At 61.3% G+C, this 23,527-nt stretch overlaps 1 protein-coding gene across 7 annotated transcripts in view; it reads right to left on the reverse strand.

The window, feature by feature from the left end:
• The window catches only part of CACNA2D2 (calcium voltage-gated channel auxiliary subunit alpha2delta 2), a 125,037-nt gene that overhangs the window by 52,763 nt on the left and 48,747 nt on the right, over positions 1-23,527 (reverse strand). For all 7 annotated transcript variants that reach the window (XM_053929234.1, XM_053929233.1, XM_053929232.1 and 4 more), the window contains exon 3: positions 10,448-10,564. In XM_053929234.1, coding sequence (XP_053785209.1) covers positions 10,448-10,564 — 117 coding nt within the window. The remainder of the gene's footprint in view (positions 1-10,447; positions 10,565-23,527) is intronic.

Genomic DNA, 23,527 nt, shown 5'->3' on the forward strand with positions numbered 1-23,527 from the left:
GTCACCAGCGTCCATTGGCTGAGCACAGATAGGTCCATTTTCTCGGTTTAAGTGACTGTCACTATCTGCTGGACCCGGGACAGGACCCTCCCACCTGACAGGGTGTCAGTGCACATTAGCCGTGGGTGCTGCCTCCCATTTCCTGGTGCCTCACTCAACTCTTCGGCACCTGGCACCGCAGGTGCACAGGAAGATGCCCTTGGCTCCCAAAGCCCAGCAGTCTGAAAGCCAGTCCCCAGCGGGCCCTGAGGCCCCCAGTACCCGGAGTCAAGGGCCTAAGATACATGCTCACAAGAGCTTCAAGCCCTTCAGAGCTCTGGGCGGGAAGGTGCAACCAATGGTCAACGTGCACAGGGACTCGGATGCAAGCGGGTCCAGGTAGAAGGCCAGGCCTCCCACCCCTGCGACTGCGCGCTCCCACCGCTGCACCCCAAGCTCCCCTGGGTTCCCACCTGCTGAGGAAGGAACCCACTTGCTGACAACCCCCTGGATTCCTGGAGGTTCAGCTTTCTCACTCCGCTGCCTGCTGCTGCCCAACACCCCGTCTGCACCCGTGCCACCTTCACCCATCCTCTTGATCAGCACCAGGAACTGTCCAGGGCTCTCCCTCCCTCAGCCCCCTATAGCTACATGACTGCTGCCTCGCCTGGCTGTGGGCCTCCGCCCCTCTGGACAACCACCTCGGCTCCTGCTCTAACCACCCCCTTCCCCGGGGCTGGAGTGTAACTCCACACCCTGATCCAGAACTCGGAGGGTCCAACCCTGCTCCCTTCCACCCCCTCCGGCAGCCCCACTGGACTCTCTGCCTGATGCTCCACCCCCACCTCCAGGGCCCCCTCCGCCGTTCCCTCTCTTAGGATGCTCTTCCCTGCCCTGAGAGACACATTCCCTGCTCTCTGAGGCTTCCCTCCAGACTCAGCCTCAGTGCTTCAGGGTGCTGGGACACTTTCCCATGAAATCCCAAAGTGAGGTCAAGTCACAGGGACCTTCCTTGTAGCCCGAGCCCCGTCCTGGTAACGGTAATGACCACATGGCACACGCATGTCTATGAGCGGGCCACATATCAGCTCTGACAATCCTCTCGGCAGTCCTGCCGGGTAAACGCTTATTGCCTCACTTTACAGACAAGGAAGCAGAGACTCAGCGAGAGGAAGCTGCCAGGCAAGGCTGCGCAGCTGACACATCAGTGCTGCAGCGGACACCATACCCGGCCTTCTGCCTCGGCAGCGGTTGCCCTGTCCATGCCCTGAGGCCTCTGTTTTGCGGGCGAGTCACCCTTAAAGGTTCATGTCTGGAAAAGCTACCAATGAGGTGGGTGGGGGGCTCCTTCCAGAAGTAAATAGGATTTAGAGGCCCAGCTCTGCCATGTGGCCAAGGGCCCTGGTTCCCCCAAGTGGTAGAACCACCTCGGCTAAGGGTAGGGACCTGGGTCCTCTCCAGGCTCCAGGCAGGCCACTGTCCCTCTCTGGGACTCTAGAGGACACCCAGAGTCCTCCCCAGGAGTTCTGACCCACTGTCCTGACCCTGTCTTGCTGCCTATCTGCCCACCTGTTCATCTGCCTGACCACTCAGGCCTCTCCTTGGACTTCTGGACCCCACGACTGAGCACCCAGTGGAGGAGAGGGTGGGGGATGGGACTGGGGAGTCAGAGGGATTTGTAGAGGGGGTGGTGGAGCCCCAAACCTGGTCTTCAAAGTGCCCGAAGGCCGCTTCTGCCAGGTGGCTCCTGGAGCGGTGCCAAGTGGGGGCTGTGCTGGTCCCTCCTGAGTTTCCCCCGCCCCCGGGGCTGCCCGTGCTGGTTCCAGACGCCTGCCTAGCTGGGGCCTGGCAGTCCTGAGGGTGAAAGGGTGGGTCCAAGGTTGGGAGCTGCCCACTTGCCTACTCACTCCGACCGCTCAGGCAGGCGCCAGACCCCGGGTGGCTGGTGGAGGGGCCTTACACCCTCAGCTATCTCGGCAACTGGGTCCCAGCTGGTGTTGACACAGCAAACATGCTGCGATTCCCATTCGCTGAGGCGCAGAGTGGGCAAACACAGGAAGGCCGGAACAAAGGCCCGACTGCCCGTGACCAGCCTCCCAAACGAGGGCCCCGGTGCCTGCGCCAAGAGGCGGGAGGTATCCAGCAGCCTGGACAGCGTGACCCACAGGGGTGGGAGCTGGGATGGGCTCATGGCTAGGTGTCCAGAGAGGGGTGGGCTGGTGTGAGGTCCTACAGCCCAGGCTTGGTCCACGTGCTGGGTGGAACCTTAAAGGCACAGAGCAGCCCTGTCCCGGCAGCTCATCCCACGTGGTCCCCCATGAGCAACCCCTCCTGAATCGGTGGCTCCAAGGCCCGGGCATAAACTCTGATGACAGATCTGTGAGGCTATGCTTGTTGTTGCTGCTGTACAGGCAGGGAAACTGAGGCCCAGAGAATGTGAGATTTGCCCAGTGCAGGCTGCAGCATAGCAGTGGGTGAGAACCCCAAATCTCGGCCACCTTCTTACTCTGAGCCTGGTCACAGGCGCCATGTGCCACGTTGTGTCTTTCTGAGAGGGACTCAGGGACGGCCAGAGGTTCTTTTGGGGGCAGCGCAAGGTCGGAACTGCAAGGGCTGGGGTCACTGGGCAAGGTCTCTTCTAGACGCCAAAGACCGGTGTCCGCACTGGGCGTGGCCCACGCAGGGCTCTGCCTCAAGCCCCACCTCAACAGTACTCCTGTGCATGTGCGAAGCAGAGCCTGGCCAGTGGCGAGACCCTCCCTCCCCACGTGACGCCAGGCGCGCAGGCAAACGCACTCGCTTTCTGGCCTCTGTACTTCGCTGCGCCCTCTGCCACGGGCCCTGTCCCTCACTCTCCATTGCTGGAAAAATCTCCAGCATCACCCCCGCCTGGTCAACATCCATGGGCTTCCCACCCTGGCTCCACACTTTGCGGCGTCAGTCACCTCACTGTCACCTTGAACAGACTGCACTCCCGGAGAGGGGGGAGGTGGGCACAGATCTATTCCCGCTGTCCCTGTACCTGGTAACCCCTGTGCAGGGCTCACACACACCAGATGCTCAGGGCGCAGGAGACAGGGTCCGAAAGAAGGAAAGGGTACCTGAGGCAGCTGTTATCCCATGAAGAGCCAGGGTCAACTGGCCGCCTCCAGGAACACCTCTGGGGCCCCTGTCGGGGGTTACCCTGGTACCTCGGGCCGGCCAGCCTTCAGGTGTGGGGCTGGAGAAGACCGCTGGGGGATCCATGAGGCTGTCTTCTCCTCAACCTGAGGCCAGGGCTTCGGCATGGTGCCCTCCCACCAGCACCCCTGTAGGCTCACTTCTCCCCCAAGTGCCTGAGGCTACAGTGGGGGTGTTGTTCGCTGTGCATTTCAAGCCACAGAAAATGGGGGGAGAGAGGTGACTGGCTGGGGCTGCCTGCACTACAGAGGAGCCAGGCTCACAGACAGGCTACTACCCCGGAAGTCAGAACTCAGGCCTTTGTCTCCTCCCCACCCCCTTGCCCATCAGGTGGAAGTGGTGGCCCACGGTCTGCACCTGCTGGGGGTCCCTGCACAGCCCACAATGCTCAGGTCGCTTCTGCTCACTCTTGCTCTAGGCCCAGGCTTGGTGCCTTCCTTCTTCCCTTTCTCCACCTTTGGAAATCCCACCCATCTCCCAAGGCTAGCTCAAACACCACCTCCTCCAGGGTGTCTTCTTAGATTTGTCCCTCCCATGTCACCTGTTCTGCACAGTGGGCCCTGGAGCTTGTTGTCTGTCTCCTCAAAGTCTGGAGTCCTGGAGGAGAGGGACTAGCCAGGCCACTGGCTTGCCCTGCCTGATACACACCCCACCCTCCCCCAGCCCTCACACACAAGGATTTCAGAACAAAGGGCCAGATGCTATTAAAATTCAATTAAATGTCTCACTTCTCTGATCCCAAATTAGACTGGTTTGTCCCTATGGCACCTGCAGGCCCTTTTAATCTGCCTCCTAGCATCTGCCCACTGTCCCCCACCCCGCGCCCCACTACTGGCTAGGCTCCCGGGGGAGGGGAGTAGAAAAAAGCAGCAGAGGAGCCTCCCTTGGTGTGGGCCTCTCCGGGGAGTGGGGTCCAGTGTGTCTCCTTAGAGCCCAGCGTTCGGCTTCTCCATTTGGCTGACTCCACCCCCATGCCCTAGATTCCCCCGCCTACAGTAGGCGGGGAGCAGGGGTATTAAATAGGGAACAGAGGGCGTCAGCTCCTGGCTTGCATTTGTAGCCTCTTCAACCCAGTCACCCTCTCCACCTGTCCCAGTGTCCCCCAATTGAAGTCCTGCCCTAGGCCCTTGCTTGTGCTCTGCCCTGTCCTGGCAGACCGCCACCCTGGCTGCTTCTTTGCCCCAGCCAGCACACTCTGCTGCCTCCTGACCCCTGGGAGTTCTGGAAGGGGCAGGCACTCAGGCTCTGGAGCCGGGTGAGCCAGGGGAATCGGTAACCCCGTCTCAGCCAGGCAGGGGCTGGGGCTGGCGTCACCTGGGAGCCTGTTTCCTTGTGTGTAAAGTGAGAATGTTGCCTCCCAGGGAGTGGAGAGGGCCAGGCTGGGGGGCAGAGAGGTCTGCTGGAGACTACACTGGGTGCTCCCAGGGGACGCGCCTGGCATCATGAGCAGAATCAGTGGGCAGGAGAGGCTTAGACACCCCCTCTTGGGGCGAGACCTGGGCCTGGGGCACCTGGGCCAAGGTGTCCCCACAGGAGGTAGGTGATGCTGGTCACTGCAAGCAGGATGCTGAGCTTCCTGGCCTGACACATGGTTGCATTCGGCCCTTTCCTTCAACGTTCAGACTGGGGAGAACTCAGCAGTGGGGTGGGTGGGTGTAGGTTGACCCTCCCGGCTCTGTGGGCCTCAGTGACACTGCACCCCAGGCCCCAAGACCCTTCCCTTGGCCACCACAGCTCCCCTCCTGTGTCCCCTGTGCCTTGGAGGAGGAGCAGGAGAGACACCCACTGCATAGGGCAATGGCAAGGCCCGAGGAGCCAAGCCCTGAACCCATGGCTCAGCCTTCCCTGAGCCCGACAGGCAGAGCCAGGCCCCCCCTGACACCACTAGCTCGGGCAGGTGGGCGAATATGAGGGAATGATGTGTTTCTCCTCAGGACCCTTCAGTCCCCCACACTATATGCCCTAGCTATCCTTTATATCACACACCCCTCAGCCATGACCCCCCACCCCGCCTGCACTTTCTCCCTCTTCCTTCCCAGGGAGGCCGTCTCCCTGCCCTGCCTGCTCAGCCCAGAGGCCCTCAAGAGGACTCTGGGCTCTTGCCACCTGACGGGGAGGCAGGGGCTGTCCCCACACTCATGTCCCTTGTTGCTGAGAGCAGCGTGTCTGCCTGAGGCTGGTGCTGATTCCCGGGACCCCGATGTATGGGGAGCGGCCAGCAGTTTCCCTTCCTTCCTGTGCACATGCAGGCCACCTCCTCCCAGGAGCTCCCTGTGACCCCGTTCTGGGGCAGTTTCTCTCGGGCAGTGCTGTCTGGTCTTCCCTGAGCACTCACCGCCCCCAGGTCCCTTCCAGGTCCTTTCCAGTTCACTCAATAGCCTCTCCCTGCAGGCGGAGGTCCCGAGGCTCCCACACCACAGGCACTCAACAGATGCCCATTTACAAATTCAAACCCACCCCCAACCCTGGGGGCCCCAGTCAGCAGCTCTGGGTGGCGGTGGCACCTTGCCAGGAAGCAGTGCCACTGTTTGGGTGAGGGGAGAGTAATCAGCCATAAACGCCTCAATCAGGGGAAAGGCTGCGCAGGGCCTTGGCGCCCACACAAGTGCCTCACCGGCTCCACGCGTCTGCGCCTCCTTTCGAGTGGGAAAGTGGAAGGGTCAAAATCTCTTCACGTTCCTAATGGCAGGGAGGCAGGAGCCACCGCCAGCCCCCACCCCGGGCCCCGCTTTTAACTGCCCAGAGGAGGGTGGGGGAGGCAGCCGATGCTGCAGAAGCCCCTGCCTGTCTGTCCACCTTGACTGTGTCTTTTAGAGCGAGAGCCCAGAGCCACAGCCTCGGCTCCTGTTCTGCTGATGTTGAACAGGCTCCTAGGCTGGGCCAAGCCCTGTAGTAGGCGCCACCATGGCCCTTGCCTCCCTGCCTCCCCCTGCCCCAATCTGTTCGTCCAACCCCCATCAATGAATGCACCGGTGCGCCCTGTTCTGAACTGGCCTCCAGCTGCCTCAATGCTGAACTTTCCCCCCAAGTCCTTGCTGCCCCCTCCAGGCAGCCCTAAGCTCGTTACCACCCCTTGGGTCAAAGGGACCTTCCTCCTGCTCCAACCGCCCCATTCTGTCCCCATTCTGTAGGCACAGCTCTGTTCCTGGCTCCTGGGACCCCCCTCCACCATGGCTGCCTGTCTCCATCCCATTAGACAAGTAGCTCTCCACCAGGGTTGGCTGTTAAAACTGGGGGAGCGGCACACTGATGGCATCTAGTGGGACGCTGCCTGCATCATGCAGGGCACAGGGCAGCCCCCACACAACAGGATTACCTGCCCACAATGTCACCAGTACCCACAGTGACACGCCTGTGTCGGGTGAAGCCCAAGTGGGCGGTGAGTGAGTGGCAGGCAGGCAGTCTGTTCTCCCTCCCGACCAGGGCCGCCGCCGGCCCCACAGCCCCGGCCCGGCTCACTCCTCCCACTCCTCTGCGCACCCAGCCCAGGGCCCAGTTCCTGAACAGACCCGGTCACACTGCCAACAATGCATCAGTTTAATTGGGTTAAGTGGCCATTAGCGGCAAAAGCAGGGCGGCTGTGTGCAGAAGGGTTTTTAATTTTACTCTTTAAATGATGCACGCTCCCCAGAGAGGCCACCGAGGGCAAGCACACTGGCCACTGGAGTCCCCAGCCCATCTATCGGGGCCTCCCTGGGGGGGGGGGCACTCAGTGTCTTGTCTCCACAGCCCAAGGAAGAAACTGCAGGGCAGGGATTTGCCCAAGGTCACTAGGTCATTGCAGAGCAAGCCCCTGTCAGAAGAGACCAGAAGTCCATCTCCCTGTGGACACCAAGTGCCACGTGGCCACTGGTGGAAGCACGGAGGAGGGCGGTGTCCAGGGGAGTGTGCGAGGTCCAGCGCCCAGCGCCTGGCCCTGCTCTGGCCCTGGGCTTCCCGTTCTCCATGAACTAAGCCCACTGAGCCACAGCGCCCTTGTCCTTGTCCTCGGGAGCAGGCTGGAATGCCCCAAACTGAGGACACTCCTCACCTTATCAAAGGCAGTGCCTCCTCCCTGGCTTCTCCTCCAATCCAATCCACACAGCAGAGGCACCAGGGACGGGGCTGAAGGTGGAATGACCCCCAGGGACGTCGGTCTCACTGTGGCCTTTAGCAATGATGGCTCCTGGAATTGTGACAGCAGGGGCGTGGGCCAGACAGCCTCATGCCCCCTTCATGCCCCCTGTATACAGGGGGCGAAACTAAGGCCAGGGATGGGGGCTGGAACGAGAGCACCATTAGGGTGCCCCAGCACCAGCCTGCACACAGCAGGCCGTCAGGGAATGGAGGGAGGACTACATCCACGAAGCGATGACCATTCTGGAAGAGGGGCTGGGTGTCAAGGGCTCAGCAGCGGGGACAGGAGAGTCCTGGTTTGGGTCCAACTCTGCCTCCAATCTGCTATAAGAAGCAGGCACCTCCCTCCCCTGCCTGGGACTCGAAAGCGTGTGTCCTGGCTCAAAACCCTCCTCCTGGTGGCAGACGTTCCCAGAGACGCCCCTCCACATCTCTGAAGCTGAGGCACCGGCAGGTTTCCCAGACCCTGGCCCGCAAACCACCCTGGGCAGAAGCTCGCTGCAAACGTCTGACTGTCCCTGATTAGATGAGACAGCGACCTCCTGTCCTGCGGTTGCTCAGCTCCCTCCTTGCAAGACCCAAATGCAGATTCCAGACCAGAGCAAGAGGATTTAAACGGGATTACTGGATGGGGTCCAGGAAGAGAGGAACAATGGAGTGGAGGTGGAGGGGCCAGACCCCTAACACCCCTCCTCCATAGGCACTCAGGCTGCAAACAAATGCGGGAAAGGAGAAAAGGGCCGGACCTTGATTAATAAATAGCAAATTTAAAATGTAAAACGGCCAAAGCTCATCCTGAATAATTAAGACCAAGGAGAGAAGAGGCCAGTCATCCCCTTCCTCTGAGGACCGGGCGCTGCAGGGGTGCTTCACTGGCCAGGAGGGTGCTGGGAAGGCAGGGCCCTGGGCTCGGTGCTCACCTCAGCAGTAACTAACGGGGGAGTCGGGGGCGTGGCTTAGGGTCCCAGGGGCCTGGACTCCAACTCTGGCTCTGCCACATCCTGGCCAGAGGCATGGCACTCCCAAGTCTTAGCGGCCCCTCTGTGAAGCGCCCAATCAGGGCATGTCTTTTCCCGTCATTCTTCCATTGGGAATAATTTGTACGCAGTGCCAGCTGGGGACCAGGCCCCAGGCTGGGCTGCAGAGGTAGTGGAAAGGAGGCTGACCCTGCCCTGCCTCTCAGCCAGGATCTGGCGTGCAGTGGAGGGACAGGGTTGGGAGCAGAACCCCAGACCTTGGGCTCATGCTGTCAGGGTGGGTTGTCCCTCTAGGACTGGGCACAGGGGCCTGGGGAGGGACTCCAGCTTTGCCACACTCAGAGAGGGTGCACCAGTGGTTGGGCATCTTTCACTGCCGCCACCCAGCCCCCCACTCTTGCTGAGGTGACTGGTCCTAAAGCCAGGGTGGGTGGCGGGCCTGCAGGCCCGACGGGCATTCCTTCCCAAATTGACTGGTTTTGACACAAGTTCAGGACCGGCAGCCTGTGCTTTGAGAGTTGGGCAGGGGGGCAGCAAAGCAAGGGGGTAGTGGGCAAGAGGGGCCTGGGGTGAAGGGCAGAGGGAGAGACAGAGAAGGAGAGGAGGAAAGGGGAGGGTCCGGGTGGCTCCTGGTCCGGGACAGACAAGGAGGTGGGACACGATGTGCTGACTGGGTGGCGAGCAGATGTTTCTCAGGATCGGGGGACAATGTGGGACCCACGGGCACCGCAGTCCTGGTGGAAAGCTGGGCTTTGCCTCCTCCCCGTGACAGTTCATTTCCCCAGTTGTCTCTGACCTGGGACCAGGAGATCCTGGAGGTCGGGCTGGGTCCTCTGGGTCCACAGTCGGGGGGGAGGGCTCTAGCCCCAGGATGCCAGCCTCTCCCTATTCCATGACCCCAGGTCACACTGGGGCAGGCAGGGGACCCTAGGTGGACAGTGGGGCCAGTTCCTGGGGCAGAGGGTCCTGGCTCTCTCCTGGGGCCTGGATGTGGTGGGGGTTAGGCAGGGTGGCTAGGACCCTGGCCCGAGCCTGGGTATGGCTCGTGTGGGCTTGCCCACCCATTTTTTTTAAAAAGTAGATTTATTGAGATATAATTCACATAACCATAACATTTACCCACATAAAGCATACAAGTGGTTTTTAGCGTATTCACAGTTGTACGGCCATTGACCACACTCTACTTTAGAGTATTTTCATCACCCCAGAAAGAAGCCCTGCTCCCACTAGCAGACACTCCTGTGCCCCCCGTCCCAGCCCTAGGCAACCACTACTGTGCTTTCCATGTCCGTGCATCTGCCTGTTCTGGACATTTCACAGCGACGCGACCACATGGCAGGCGGTCTTTTGTGACTGGCTTCTTTCACGTGGTGTAACGTTTTCATGTTTGTACCTGTTGTCCTGGGTGTCGGTACCTCACTCCTTTCATCGGACTCGTCTCTCTAACACAGGTGGGGCAGCTGCAGCTGTGCCTCCGATTTGGATCCCCCCGCCCCGACATTGACTGAAGAGCTCGCCCCAAGCTCTCTGCGGCTGCGGAAGCCCCGCCCTGCTGCTGTCCCTGGGGTGGGCAGGGCAGCAGGGGAGGGCCAGCTCTGTGCAGCCAGACAGAGCAGCCTAGCGGGTTCTCCCACCTCTCACAACCTCTCTGCTTTGGAGCTGAGGCGCAACCTCTCTGAGGGGGAGACTGAGGCCCAGAGGGAGGCAGAGGAATGTTCAAAGTCAGGGGCAGAGCAGAGGCTCCGACCCCTGGCATCACACCGCCATAGCTTTCTCCAAGGCTTTCAGGGCCCCTCACACTCCCTCCCCGTCAGAGCCAGCAGCTCGCCCTCCTAGCCACTGACATGTTGCTGTCCTGGCCAGGTGCTCACCCAGGGCACACTCTTAGAGCAGAGGGATGAGAGGACCCCAGGCTCAATAGCAGGGAGGGCTGGACCCTGCCTGGGCCCCACCATCATACCCACACGGGGTCCCTAAGAACCCAGGCCACCCCTCACATGGCCTATTCCCCGTAAAACTGCCCTGCTGCCCCATGCTTGGCTGCCACAGTCTGGCGGGCCTGGCCTGGCCAGTGACGGCCCGGGCTGAATCCTGAGGGCCAGGAGGGCCGCGTGCCCTCGGCAGGTTAGGACATCACCCTCCCAGCATGGGGCCACTCTGCCAGGTCCTCCCTCACCCCTCACACTTGCACCCACCTTCAGGGCCTGCACCTTCCTGTCCAGCAGACTCTCGATGTCCCCGGCCACCTTCTCCACCAACTTCTGGGGCTCATTCTCCTGCACCTCAAACAGATTCCGGTTGTCCTTATAGATCTGGAAGGAAGCAGAGCCAGGGTGAGGCCAGCTGTCCCATGCTGTCACAAGTCCCATGCCACAGCCCAGCCCTGCCCCCACCCCGCCCCTGGCTTTGGTCACTGAGACAGAGCACTGAGGTCTGGGAGGGGGGCCCAATGTTCTCATGGACTGGAGGAAGGACCTGGTCATCGGCTCCACAGCTGGCAGTGACTGCGGGTGGTAGGATGGGGTTGTCGCTGCCTTCTCTGGAACTCGGGGCTCCTCCTCCAGGGACCATAAGCAGCAATCCCCTGACTAGCTCAGGGGGGCTGAGAGCAGCAGAGGGGAGGGTGGCCTGGGTAGGGGGCAGGGCGTGGCAGGAGTGGAGCCAATGTGCACACCACATAGCAACACAAAGATGCTCACGTGCTCACACGTGTACACACACCTATACACGCCCACATGCATCACACATGCAGCCACCCCTCCACGCGGGCTCAGGCATTCACACCCCCTTATTGCTGGCGCTACCCCAGGGCATTTTGCAGAAACTTTAGCTGGAGCTCTGGGTGCCCCCAAGGGACCCTCTGTCACTCGGGGCACATGATATGGGTGCGGGGACCAGGGAAGAAGAGGTACACGGGGCACGAATCTGCCCCTCCCTCCGCCCTGGGGGGCCTGCACACTGGCTCCAGTGAGGGTGTAAAATCTGACCATCCGCATCTGCGTGTGAGCGTGTGTGTAATGGCTTAACACGCCTGTCTGTGCCCGTGCCTGCGTGTTGGGGGTGCGGTGGGGTCCAGGTCTCTAGACAAACAAAGCCTGGGAGCTCGCATGTGAGGCGTAGGAGCAGCTCTGTGGGCGTTTTTGTTCCTGGTCGGAGCCTTGGTGGAGTGTGCGCATGCGCCGCACACCCCTGCGTGTGTCTGAGCCGGACGGGGTCCGTGTGTCCACCCAGGTGACCCCCGTTGGTCCCTGCCACCATGACTGAGCCCCTGCCACCAGGCTGTGCAGAAGGGGAGGGGTGTGGAGAGCTGGAGCGCAGAGGTGATGAGGAGATAAGGAGGTGGGAGAGGCAGCTGATGAGTGACAGACAGGCAGGAGTGATAAGGTCGCAGAGTGACAGAGAAACGAGGGAGATAAGGCTTCGGGCATCTGCTGGGCGAGCAGGTGGGGGACAGGGCGCCTCCAGAGCCACTGCCCACCTAGCGCCTGGCAGTCCAAGGGTTAAAAAGCTCTGCACAAAGCTGGCTCCGGCAATCTCCTCCTCCCGCCCCCATCCCTCCTGGCTTCCCTTTTCTTTTTGTCCTTCTCTTAGAACAAAATAATTTGTGGTGGAGTTGCTCCTTCCCACAGAGCAGTGGCGATTAGAGGGCAGGTCTCAAGGCTTGGACACAGGGCCTGGCATGAGGGAGGCTCCAAGTGGACCCAGGCCAGGCTGTTCCCGAGGCCCCCAGAGGGAGACAGAGGTCAAGGAGGGTTCAGAGCCTGAAGCCCAGTGCCCACTGTTCAGAAACAGGCGAGGACAGATCAAGGACACATGCCTGTGAGTGGCAAAGCCAGGCCCCCCATCCTTGCTGACCCCTTCCTGCCCAGGCTTCAGGACTTTAAAAACACACGCTTTCCCGCCCACTTGTGCCAGCAGGGGGCGCAGCTGCCTGGCTGCTGGGGCATGGGATGAAGTTCGCATACCTGATGTCCCTGTCAAGGTCATTCCCAGCTGCCCCTATCAGAGGCTGTCCCAGCAGCAGCAGCCCCAGATCTGAAGCTGGGTCACGTGGCAGGCTGACGGTTCTCCTCAGGGGGCTCAGGGGGCCCCCTCGGCCAGGTCCAGGGGGTCCCTTATAGCCTGCCATGGTGACTGGGCTAGGGCTCGGGGGCCACCCAGGGAGTCGGTCTCCAGGTGGCAGATTCACCCCCAGGACCCTAACAGGTGGCATAAGGGCTTGAAAGCAGGGAACCTGCCAAGAGTCACATCATCTCTGAACCTCTACTAAATGAGACGACAGTAGCACCCACCCCACAAGCCAACGGAGACTGCACGGAGCCGACACTGTCGTCACTGCTGCGATGGTGAATGTCACCAGAATTCTGCAGAAGGTATCACAGTCCCCTCCTGCCTCCACTCTGTCCCTGCTAGATCTGCACTCAGGACCCAAAGCCATCGGCATCCACTCCTGAGCAGACAGCCTCAGTCTCCTGGGGTCTTCCACCTCCAGCACCATCCTGCCCCCTGGTCGCCCTGGGCAGTTCCTCCCAAGCCATCCTGCCCTTGTCTCCCTGTCACCTCAGCCTGGGTCCTGGAGGTGACCACAGGGGAACCCAGACATAGGGAGGCCGCTGGGAGGACACAGCCACAGCCCCCTCCCCTCCACCTCTTCCTGAGCCCTGGACCCTCGGCAAATGCAGACGCCCCATTCCAGATTCAAGAACACTGCTCTGGGGCCAGCGAGACCCAGGTCTGACTCCTCTACTTTGTCTGCAGCTCTGCTACTCCTGGAGACTGGGCTGCATCCGCCATGCCTTCCTCTTGCCCCACTTCTACCTGAGGACCCAACGTGACACCCTGCTGCTGGCCCATGCACCTGGCATGCACCCACAGGCCCCTGGATCCCCAGCCCCTGCTCAGGCCTACGGCTACTCCTCTGCTCGGTTGCCCCTCTTCCCTTCGCCTTCCCCAGCCTATTTAAATCCTCCCTCGAGCAAGGGTGAGATGAGCCAGGGGCTTCTGGGGAAGTGAGGGCTGGATTCTACAACTGCAGGGGTGGTCCAGGGCCAGCCAAGTCTGTGTCCCCCTGTCCCAAATGGGCCCCTTGGGTGCAGCAGCACTTCCTTCTATTGCAGGTGCCTCACCCTCTCTTTAACATTCCCCTGGACCTGTTCCAGTGGCCTCTGTCCCCAGGGGTGGGCCCTGAGCTCAGCCCTGTGTCTCAGGGAGGTCCAGGAGACATTCCAGCAGATGGTCCCACCCTGGGAGATAGGTCACCTCTCCATTCATGCCGGCCGAAGCACTTTCCACCCACAGGCCCAGCAGGAAGCCTGGGAGAGCCCAGGGCAGCTCCAGAGCACTCCTGGGCGGGCTCTCCTTGGACCCCAGCTGCAAGCCCTGGTCCCTGGGCTGCGCAGAGGGCCAGGGCACACTGGGTGCAGAGCCTTGGCAACTGCAGCGGGACTGCATGCCGGCTGATGTCCTCGCCCCACGAGCTGACTGGAGACACCCAACATCTGTCTCCCACGGCCTTGCAGCCTGCACCACCCCTCTTCTGCCCAGGCAGCCGGACCGAGGACAGAGACAGGAGCCGGGGGTCCACAGGTTGTTGCAGGAGTGTTGGGGAGGAAAGGACAGGGGCTTCGTCCCACCAAAGTGATGACAAGTAGCAGGGGCCAGGGCAGCAGGCAAGGGGACATGACTGGCTGGAGCCAGGTGGGCACATGGGGAGGGCAGAAGACACAGCAGCACAGGAGCTGAGGATGGGGACAGCCGGGCTGGCTGAGGCCTGGAGGGACAGTTCAGGTGGCAGTTTGTGCCTTCTTCTTCCCTGCTCCCCCGTCCCATATCCTGTCTCTATGGCCGCCAATTGCCGGGGCGTCCTCCCCTTGAGGCCACCCCTCACCAGTTACTGACACTTTCTTTCCATCTCTCCCCTCATTTCCTTACTTTCTACCCCCCTCAATGCCGACCCCAACCCCACCCTCTTCAGCTCTAGTAACCATGTTAAGCATGTCTGGCCAGCCTTTTGGCCTAGGGATTTCCAGGGCCTGTGGGGGCCAAGGCCCCCTCAGGGGCCCCGGACCCTCTGCCCAGACTCCTGCTTCCCAGGGTGGCTTCACATAAAGGGGGGGGGGGTGAGCCTGGAGGGCACTCGGAGGGACGGCGACCTTGGAGAGGAAGCCTGGATGCTCACGGGGTCAGGTAGAGCCAGCCTGGTTCCCACAGTCTCCAGCAGCCCTCACTGGGTGGGGGGAGGGCACCTGGAACACCGGGACAGCCACCACGGCCTTGTGTGTCCTAGTCACACTGAAGAGTCATTTTGCAAAGTCCCCGAAAGACAGCAGCTTTCCAGGGGGGACTGGACCCAAGTCAGCACCCCGCCTCCCCAGGCAGAGGAGGAAGGTGGGGGCAGAGGAGAAGGAGGGTGAGGTGGGGAGAGCGGGAAACGGACCACGGAGGCCATCGAACCGCCCTGTCCCCGGGTGTCAGCTCTGGCCACTCTGGGCAGGTGGCTTTACACACTTGGCTTCACTGACCCGGCCACCCTGCAGAAGGACCCTTCAGGTCACGCCCATTTAGCCCGGGACGCTGAGCGTCCGAGAGGCTGAGACCCGAGGCAGAGCTCAGGCTTCACTGGGTCTGGTCCGTGGCCCTTGCTTTGGGTCACACTCTGTGAGGTTGCGGTCCCAGCACTTACCCCACACTTGAAGGTGAGGCCTCTGGCAACGTGGGCGTGCGGGATAAGCTGGCGGTTTGGGGTGTCTGAAAGGGACTGAGGGTGACGCTGCAGGCCTGAGGCCCACGGGAGGTGGGAGGGCCAAGCTGGAAGGGAACAGGTGGGGGGCGGGGGGACTGGCAGAACCAGCCTGATCAACTAACCAACCATCCAGCCCTGTGAGTAAAAAACAGGCATGCATGCGAGGCTCCTCTCTTCAGCGAAGGTGAACGGGCCCTAATCTCTGGAAAATTAAATCAGAGAGAAAATGGAACGAGAAAGATTTGATGCAGGCTGGGCCCTGCTGCTGGCTGTCTCCTCGAAGGCCCAGGCGCAGCTGCAGGTTAGGCTGGGGTGCTCCAGCTTCCCAGACCCTTCCCCCTGCCCGGGGTACCAGGCAGGGCACAGGCGGGGTGCGGGAAGCAGAGCCCCACAATCCCGGTGGATTTCCTGTTCTCCAAGGCCCTCTAGCCACATCTTCCTGCCTGGTCCCTGGTCTTGAAAGAAACAGCCACTGGTGGTCGAATAGCCCAGCCCTCGTGCACACAGGTCTAGAGAGCCAGCAGCAAGTGGACTAGAGATGGTGGGCGGGGCTTCCCTTGGCCGGCTGGCACGGTCAAGCACTGCCCGCCACAGGGTCTGGGGCTGGAGACAGGATCGGTTGCTAGAATGGGGCACACTTGTGCCAGGAATCAGGGGACCTTGGGTGGATGATGGGGGGCTTATGGTGGCTTGGGAACCCTGAGCTGGGCCAGGAGGGAGGTGGGGTGATAGGGGACTGGTAGTGACCAGTTCAGGGACCCCAGCCAGTCAGGGCAAAGCTCAGCCCTGCCAAGCTGCCACCCCCCATCTCATGCATTTGTGGGGACAGTCAAGGGTATTGACATAGCTGTTAATCACCCTCAAAGACCACAGGAGTGACAGAGCGGCCCGGCACCGGGGGCCTCCCGCTGACAGCACTCGGGACAGGCCTGGGACAGGTGGTACCTCCTGGGCTCTCCCCTCACCCCAGCCGCCGTGAGCCCCGCAGCCCAGCTCCAGACTGGACTGAGGGGCTGCCCCCCAGCAGGTGCACAGAACCCCAACCCCTCTGCTCTGGGGACACACCAGGCCCTGGACTCTGTGGCTGAGAGCTCCTGGGTGTAGGGGCCTGGCCCTCTCTGATTTTCCTGGTGCGGGGCTTAGAGTAGGGCAAGGGCAAGGGCCCCCGGAGCCCTCTGGGCACACAGCTGGTGCACAGGCAGGGGGTAGGTCCCCACGTGGCCATACCATGCTGCTACCATCCAGGGGTGGGTTGGCCCCATAGTTAGTCACCTATATATGGGGTCATGTCAGAAGCAGAGTTTGTACATTGTGATGCTAGTTGTCACGTTATTCAGAACTAACCTTATTGAGTAGGGATTTGCTGGAATAAGCTTTCTGTTTAGAGTGGGTCACGGAGCCCACCCAGGCCAGTGTGGCCCTGCTGGGACTACGAAGGAGGATACAAAGGCAGCGTGGGGACAGGCAGGAGGGCTCCTGGCCTGGCTTCCAGGATCAGGTGAAATGTGGGCTTCCTGGGCCAGTGTCCCATTAGTGGTCCCATCTCCTCCCCACCCCACCCCCGCATCCTCGTACTCCCACTGGGCCACTCCATATTCATGCCGCAGGGTCTTGTTGGGGCCTGGGGCAGCAGGGATGGACCAGGCCTTGTCCCTGCCCTCCTGCGACCCACCATTCAGAGGGGACAGATGTCCATTCGGATGGCTAAGAGCAGAGAGGGGAGCAGGGAGAGGCATGCAGCGGACACTGGGCAGTGGGAGTGGCCTCCTAGGATGTGGAGTGAGGGGGGTCAAGGAAAAGACTGGAATGGCGCCCTGGCTGGTGTGGCTCAGTGGACTGACTGCAGGCCTGTGAACCAAAGGGTCTCCGGTTCGATTCCCATCTGGGCACATGCCTGGGTTGTGGGCCAGATCCCCAGTTGGGGGTGTGCAAGAGGCAACTGCTCGATGTGTCTCTCACACACTAATGTTTCCCTCCATCTCTTTCTCCCTCCCTTTCTCCTCATTCTCCAAAAATCAAGTAATAAAATCTTAAAAAAAAACCCAACAGACTGAGATGGCTTTGCAGGGCACAGGTCATCTGAACAGAGCCTGCAAGGCTAGGCAGGAGGCCATCGCACATGGGGGCAGGCAGTGGATGCGGGACTGGGCAGAAGTACTGGCAGGTGCGAGGCCGGGAGGAGGCAGAGCCAGTGGACTGCTCAGTGGGGGATACTGGGGCTCATGGGGCAGGGTAGGGGGCAGAAGGGAAGCTGAGGGGCCGGGTAGATTCCAAGGTGGTGGGGGTTGGGGGGCACTCAGAGGAGGAGGGGGTGTGGCCTAGATCACAGGCAAGAAGACCCTGGTGGCTCCGTGGCCCCTTGGCTCCCCGAGAAGTAGCTGCTACGAGCTGTTGCCCCGAGATCCCCTCCGAAAACTCCAGGGGTGTGAAGCCCCCGCCGCACCCCCTCCCAGCAACGCCCCCCTGTTTTTAAAGTTAAAGTTTAGTTGCCTGTCATCCATTACTGCAATTAGTACATTATGTCTAATTATGCAATTAGTGTAAAAAGTGCACTTGCTGCCGAGAATGGGAAATTACGCGGGCTCGTTACGCTGTAAAATCCATGTCATAAAAAGGCTCAGTCTCTTGTTTTTCAAAAGACACAAAACCCAACGCAAAACAATAAACCAAATCCGCCCAGTTGCATTAGGGCCAATCCGTGCCAACTCCCTCCCTGCACCCCGCCCCCCCCCCCCAGACACCGCCTCTGCCATGCAGGACCCGCGACAAAGAGAGTGCCGATGGAGTGGCCCGTTCCTGGGTGCGGCCTGCCTCGCCACCGCCACCCCCCCGCCCCCACCCCCACCCCCCACAGCAGAAGTGAGCTTCTAAACGGACTTGAATGCTGTCACACCCCTTCCTCCAGGCCTAACTCGAGGCCTCCAGCACTAAGGCCTGCATACTTCCAGTGAGATCGGTCCCAGACGTGCCCCGGCCTCTGCCAGCTCCCAGTGCCACAGACCCTTTCTCCAAGGTTCCCAATGGCACCTGTGAGGAGGGGGACCCAGCCCAGCTCAGGGGAAACTGGAGGAATTTTCTCACACGTTGGGCTCCCAAATCCTGGGACCTTTGCCTGTATGGATGGTGAGCTCCTCGCCACAGGAAGCACGCAAGCCCAGCTGTCGGGGATGCCACGAAGGGGGCCACCCACGGTCAGCCTACACAGTACCTGGAGGCTGCTGCCATTTGGTAACGGCATCCCCATGGCTGCCGCCTGCGTGAAGCCCACAGCCAGGGCCACCACCTTCCCCAGGTTCTGGCTCCCTTGGAGGTCAAGGGGATACTCTGAGGACAGGTAGGAGGTGAGAAAGGAATCTGACGGGGGGCTGGTCTCCCTACGGCAGAGGTGACAATGCCAACTGGCCCAGCCCATGGGGGCTGGGAGGGGCATACTCTAGTGTCCTTGACTGCCCATGTCAGTACTGTGCGCACTCCTGTGTACCTCTCAGCCAGTGCTTTGGGGCCACGACTATCACCCAACCTACCTCTGAGGTCACAAGTTAAAGCTGCAGCTCGGGCCATGTAGTGCCTGCCTAAGACCTTCTCCCCGAACCTCTTCCTCCAAGTTCTCCTCTCTCCTTGAGTTCACCACACTTGACCCAGGCCTGGTGGTGGCTGGTACTGTGTCACGGAGACTCCTTCCAGCCAAGAGTCTGCCCTGACCTCGTGGGCATGGCGTGCGCCCCTGCTGCGGCTGCCACGCCAAGCTCAGACTGGGTGTTTGCAGAGCGGAGGGCCTGGCACGTGGGGACCAGGGCCCGAGACATGCACCCCGTGGTTCTGGGGGTGCTGTCCACACCCCAGCAGGAAGCACTCACTGAGCTGGCAGCTGGATGGTGGGGGGCACTGGGCCCCCCAGAGGCATACCTGTTGCCTAAAGTCAAGGCATTGGTCCCTAGACAGTTGTGACCTCTGTCTACTCCGGGGATCTCCATGAGCCAGGCAGCTGTGTAGCAGCCTGGCCATGCGGACATGGGCCTCAGAGACTCTTGGGGCCCCGCCCTCCATTCTGGCCCAGGATAGCATCAGGAGTGGAAGATTGGAGCCTGAGGGGAATCAAACTGCAGGCAAGCTCTGGGGGCCCCTGCCTGCTCCCCCTTCCCCGAGCTGGGAGCCGCCGGCTGTCGAGGCAGCTGGGAGGGAAGCTGTGCCCAGCATACCAGCTGGCACGGGGGAGTGTGAGTAAACATACCCACACTCTCCCAACTCGCAGAAGTTGCCGGGTGGCGGCCGGGTGGTGTGGGCGCTCGTGTTTACGGGAAACAGATTGTTTTTGCCACTCGAGGCCCCCTCGCCACCCACCCTGGCTCAGCTCTCCCCTGCCGCCTCCCCGCCCCACTGGCCCCACCCTGCTCCCCCCAGGACGCCTTAGCTTCTCCACCACAGAGGGACAGTAATGATGGGTCCTCCACATGGCCGGACAGGGCTCCGCATGCAACCTACCTCGGAGTCGTCAGAACTATCCTGAGAGGCAGGTGCGCTTCCTGTCCCCACTGCCCAGGTGAGGACACCAAGGCCCTGGCCAGTGGAGAAACTGGCCGGATACTGTAGGCAGTGAGCAGAGGAGCCCGAGGTTTCTCAGACCCCAGTCGTCAGCCCCAGGCCCCTGTGCCCCTCTGTTCCTCCACCTCCCCGACACACCTGGCCTACCCTTTCCCTGGCTCACCACTGCAAGCTGCCCTGGCCCAGCGTGGCCTTGGACATGGACCCTGACCTCAGAACCCGGCACACAGCCCCCCCGACACACACACTACAGCTCGAGGAGGGAGACCCAGGGCCTGGTCACTTCTCAGGAGTGGCAGTCCTGGGGTCAGGGTGAGGCTCCGGCAGACCCTTGGTGGGATGGGCTGGGTGGGAGCGGGGAGGACTCCTCATCGTTTCACAGTGCCAAGTGTTACCTCGAGCTCATCTAAGATGCCCAGCCCCCGGCCCAGAGCTGGTAGAAATTTACCCCCACAGACACCCTCATGAGACGGACGTGAGGCCGGGCTGAGCACAGGTCTGAAGGCCAGGGAGCGAAGGACAGAACCTGCTTCCTCTGCCGCATCCCCTCCACTCCTCCTCCCAGCGCTGGCTGCCCAGGCTGGGGCAGGTCCCTCAGGGACCCCAAAGTGGCCGGAAACTGGTCTTGCCTGAGATTCCCCCGGAAAACGTCCTCTGGTGGGGGACAGGGTCCACCTGGTTTTTCTTTGCCTTCTTCCCCGACTTGTGACAAGAGCATCAGAAGGGGCTCAGCAGCTGGACACCTTCTTATCTACACAGAAGGCAACTGAGGGGCCAGGAGGCTCAGAATCTGTCCAAAGGGGAGACCTGACAGCCCCCGAGCCCCTGTGTCAGTGGCAAGAATGGCTGACCAGCCGGGTCTGTGACTTGGCCGTGCTCCTTCCAGCCATGCGGCTGGCACGAGCCTTCACCCTCAGTGTCCCCACCGCCCTGAGTGGCCCCAGCCAGGCCTTCTGGAACGTTCTTTGGAGATGAAAGGTCAAATGCAAGGTGCCACTGGCTCCTCATAGGGCCTCCTTCCAGGGCTGTTCCCAAGGCCCGAGCGCTTTCTCTGCCCCACATGGTCCCGTAGGGCCCGGCTTCCCAGGCCTCCCAGGCTGCAAGTGTACTTGCCCTTCGTGCTGAAGATGCTGCCATGTAGTTACAGCCCGAGCACGGGGAGGGGCCCTTGGGATGTCAGGTGGGGGGTAAAGGCACGGCCAGGGAGCTGGCTATGGCCTCCCACAGTATCAAGGACCCCCTTCGGGGCACAGCCGTCCGGGGTCCTCCCGGGGCCTGAGCAAGCACTGCAGTTCCGCCCGACCCTGCACAGCGCTCGCACATGCCGGCCTCGCTGCATCCACACCCAGTGCCCAGGAAGCCATGTCCACATCCTGCCCGTGCCTCCCGCTGAGGCTCACAGAGAAAGCACCGGAGCCCCGTCGGATCTGTCCACAGGCGCCGGATGGCCAGCAGCCCCAGGCCTGGGGGGGCTCTGTCTCCACCTGCACCTCAATTAACGCAGCTGCGCCATCTGAAATGTCTGAAGCAGCAGAACTTTTCTGGCCCTGGGTGCTTGGGGCTACTGAAGGTCATGGCTCTAAACCCTCCCTCGGGACATGGCACTGGAGAGTTCCTGACAGCATGGCTGCGGGGCCTGGTGGGGGCAGGGGCACAGCCGACCCAACAGTCACCTCTGACCGGGGTCCCCAGGAGGGCCTGGCCGGGCCCCCACCTCTGATCCTGAAGCCCGGGTATCAGGGGTGGATAAGCTCTGGGCACCAGGGCCCAGGGGAGCGCCGGGCCGCAGGGAGCCCACTGCGAGGTGTTGTGTGGCCCAGGTCCTCTGTTGATACCTCCCAGCTCCTTCTAGGTCCTTCCTCTAGTTTTTCTTTTATTTTTATCCTTTTCCCAATTTATAGGCTCTTCTTGAATTTTATGTGTCCTTGTAAGTGCCCTTAAATCTTCTGTAGCACAAGTCAAAAGCATAAATAAATAAACAAACAGGGCTGAGACACTGAGGCCTCGCACACGCCGAAGCAAAGGCACACACCAGGGACGCTTGCACCGAGGACACGGGCCCAGAGGTGACCCACCGTCTCCTGTGCCGGCTTAGGAGAGCTCCCCCAGAATGCAGGGTGGTCACCACACAAGGCTCTCCAGAGCTGGAAGGTCAGTGATGCCCACACCTGCTCCCAGCTGGAAGCTGCTGAGCAGGCCCTGGCTCCTATCTGCACCTCAAACACCGCATTTCGCATTTCACTGTGGTTGAGAGAGAGACAATTCTTAGCACCCCCGGCTCCAGGCTCTCTCTCCTGATGCTGAACGCTAGCAGCCACCGGGGCCAGCGTTCGCCTTCCCTGCGTCTGCGCGCGCTGTGTTTGCCCTGCAAAGGCACTGTGCAAACAGAACCCCCACCCGGCTGCACTGGCAAACACTGTGAGAGGCTGGGTCTGAAGACCCATGAACTTGGAAGTCAGTGTGCTGTGCTCAGGGGAGGCAGGTGCCACACCTGGACTCCCACCCGAGGGGGCCACCCCTCTCTGCCCAGCCTGAGAGAGTGACAGGTGCCACAGGAAGAGCTGCCAGTGCCGGGGGGTGGGGGGGCCCAGCGAGCCTCCATGCTGGCTGTTTATCGTGTCAGATCCTCACAAGCCCTAGTCCTTGTCCCCATTTCACAGATGAGGTAACTGAGGCATGGAGAGGAGCTGGTGGAGCTGGGACCCAGTGACTGCATAGACTAACCACATACCTAAACACAGACTCAGTCCCGGCCCCGCCCTCCTCCCAGCAGCTGGTCTCTACCCATGGGATCCTGTGACCATCCTCCACCCCAGTCCTGCCCCGGGCACCCTCCTCCCACCCACGGGGCTGCTTGACCCCAGCGCTAGGATGGTCAGTGGGGTCCCTGAGTTGGGTGTTTTGAATCTCCCTGGAGAGCTCATCCCTTACAGGCACCTGGGTGTCTCCCCGCCGAAAGCACGGCCTCTTCAGGACAAGCAGCCCCAACTCATCTGCGCAGGATAATCCACTCAGATCGAATGGAATTCATGGTGCCGACCGAGTCCTTGCTCTGCTCAGTGGCTCCGCTGGCACCCAAAGGACCGACTAGGCCCTGAGGGCTCATTCCCCAACCTGTGTGCCCAGTGGGTTGTGGGGAGAACGAGCAGAGACTGAGGTTGGGTCCAGAGTGGGACATGCCGCAAGGACGTGCTTCTACCTGCAGAAAACCACGCTGGCCTTGGAAGGCTGAAGTCTAGAACCTCAGGATGGGTAAACTGAGATCCAAGAGGGAGGGGCGAGCAGCAGGGCAGGGCCAGGAAGACCCAAGCTCCAGCCACTGGCACCTTCTTCTCTGCTTGGGGTTCAGGGAAGACTGTCCCGAAGAAGGGTGTGAATGGGTGGGCCAAGTGGCCTGTGAGGCACACTGCCCGGGAGGGGGGAGTCAGTGGCTGCCCCCTCCTATTCACAGGGGCCAGGGGAATGGTCTGCTGGCGTGAACTCTCTGAAAACTCGTGGGGTCATCTGGCACTGAGGGCAGGAGGCCTAGGTCCTGGGCACATGGTGTGACCTTGTCCCCTCCACCCCATCTCCCCACTTCCCCAGGCCTGGGTACCCCTTGGGTCTTAGAGGTGACATTCTAGGCTCCCTCGTCCTCTGCTCAGTGACCTCCAACAGGGGAGGGGGACATCTGAGCTGCTCGCTCTGTCAAGGGCTCCCCGAACAGGGAGGTGGTGAGGGACACGATGCCTGGAGGCCAAGAGCAAGGCCAATCGTCCCAATTACGTAAGGCGGCCCCACTTCCTCCTTCACAGGGAGAGGAGAACCGGGCAGATCTCTTCCTGCCTATCCCACCTCCACCCGCACCACTGGGCCTGCGGGGACACCCCTCAAAGGGGGCCCACCCAGAGGTGCCCTGAGCCGGGTCTGGGGCCCAGGACACCAGTTGCTGGGGCTGCAGGATAGAATCAGGGCAAGAGGCCCTCTCAGTCCTATTCAGTTATCATTCCTG

The sequence above is a fragment of the Desmodus rotundus genome, chromosome 8 (assembly GCF_022682495.2).
Source record: "Desmodus rotundus isolate HL8 chromosome 8, HLdesRot8A.1, whole genome shotgun sequence".
Taxonomy (NCBI): domain Eukaryota; kingdom Metazoa; phylum Chordata; class Mammalia; order Chiroptera; family Phyllostomidae; genus Desmodus; species Desmodus rotundus.